General features: G+C 41.2%; 1 protein-coding gene across 1 annotated transcript in view; it reads left to right on the top strand.

The window, feature by feature from the left end:
• The first annotated feature begins 280 nt into the window (after window positions 1-280).
• The window catches only part of LOC122310395 (oryzain beta chain-like), an 11,765-nt gene continuing 10,260 nt past the window's right edge, over window positions 281-1,785 (top strand). The window contains exon 1 of the mRNA XM_043124290.1: window positions 281-580. Within this exon, the coding sequence (XP_042980224.1) occupies window positions 281-580 (300 nt within the window). The remainder of the gene's footprint in view (window positions 581-1,785) is intronic.

The raw sequence follows: 1,785 nt of genomic DNA, 5'->3' as shown, positions 1-1,785 counted from the left end.
TTTTCTTTTTATTAACTGGTACACCGTGGCCCACACCTGCCACGTGGGTCAACTGCGGTTTCAACGTTGATATCTATCCTATTGAGCCTTCTCGAGCTTCTTTGCGCACTCTCCGTTCTCGATGAGGAGCAGACAATGCATCTAACAAAGACATAGAGAGAGAGAGAAGAAGCATCGGTCCATAGCGACAGACAGAGAGAGAGAGATTAGGAATCTAGCACAATCGGAAAGAGACTTTAGGGTTTCCAGAGTCTGAATCCGAAACCCGAACATAACCAAAATGGCGACGCCATTTCCCGGTCTCCAGCACCGAGACGGAGGTGGAGGTGTGGCTGTAATGGCGGGCACAGTGAACCCGATCGAAACCTCACCATCGCAGGCATGCGTGGAGAACAACCCGGACCTCAAGCCACCGATTTTAATCTTCTTGTTCTTCCACAAGGCCATCCGCTCCGACCTCGAGGGGCTCCATCGTGCCGCCATGGCTTTCGCTACCGGCGGGGGCGATATCAAGCCCTTGTTGGTGCGCTACCACTTTCTACGAGCCATTTACAAGCACCACTGCAATGCGGAGGACGAGGTGTGTATGTAACTACTGTTTCCTATTGGAAGTCTTTCTGAGATACGATTCGCCTCTGTGTTTGTTTATTTCGTTTTCGCTTGCTCAATTTTGATGGTTTAGGCGTTCCAAATATTCCATTTTCTTATCATTTGTGATTTTTATCGTGTATGATTTATTAGATAACGGACAGATCCGAGGAGTACTAGGGCTATGTGATTCAAATTTTACTTCTTTTATAATTAAAATCATTCTCCAATCGAACGCTTTGAGTGATGTGAGCTGCCTATAAAAGGGTAAAGATTGTTATACGTGCTCATGCGTCTTCATTCATGTATTGAATTAAATATGTGGATCTAGCTTTCTTCCTAAGAAGCGAGAGGTCTTTAGACAATAATAGGGATTTGAGTCAATATTTGGATGCTTTGGAACATATTTTACAGTATGAAAACCACCGTGGCAACACCACCTCGTGGTTACAATCTTGCAGAAACATTGAATTTCATGCTTCATTACAGTCTTGGATTTATATTTGGTTCCCGCAAGTTACAACTAACTATGCGAAATCTTATCATGTTTTGCCTTGGGGTGTACTTATAAAGACAATTCTGTTAGGCGTACACCATCCACATGTAGCTGAGTTTAGGGTTTGTTTGGCCCATTAACATATTATTTCGAACATATGTTTGGATTGATTTCCTCATTGGGGTCATGGTGGTGTGATATAGGTTTTTCCTTTGAGCATTTGATATAATCTATTATAGAAATAAATAATCATGGTGATGCGATACATAGATTTCCTCATTATGTTAGATTGATATATGCCTTTTGAACTGATAAAAAAAAAAAAAAAATATGTCTTTTGGAATCTTCCATTGTTGCTATATATGTGGTTAACTCCATCTGTAGCCTATGTGGACCTGGGATCACATGTTTCTCCCATATAGTTGGTTCCACAAAGGTTTGAGAGTACAAGTGTTCAATTCTAACAATACATGTAAGCCTTTTTTCTCATTTTATGCCAAGTTTATTTGACTCGGGAACCTCGTTGTTTTGCAAGATGGGTGGGTATACTGATGAGGTTTGATTCTTTGCCTAGGATTCGATATGAGGCAGATAGGCTTAGTTGGTTCACTATTTTGGATCATTGGTTCACATTGAAAAGCTCATTCGAGTCACCTTTTTTTTTTTTGATAAATAAAGCTCATTCGAGTCACCTTTGTGCG

The sequence above is a fragment of the Carya illinoinensis genome, chromosome 5 (genome assembly GCF_018687715.1).
Source record: "Carya illinoinensis cultivar Pawnee chromosome 5, C.illinoinensisPawnee_v1, whole genome shotgun sequence".
Classification (NCBI taxonomy): Eukaryota; Viridiplantae; Streptophyta; class Magnoliopsida; order Fagales; family Juglandaceae; genus Carya; species Carya illinoinensis.
This window is presented reverse-complemented; position numbering and strand designations above follow the sequence as displayed.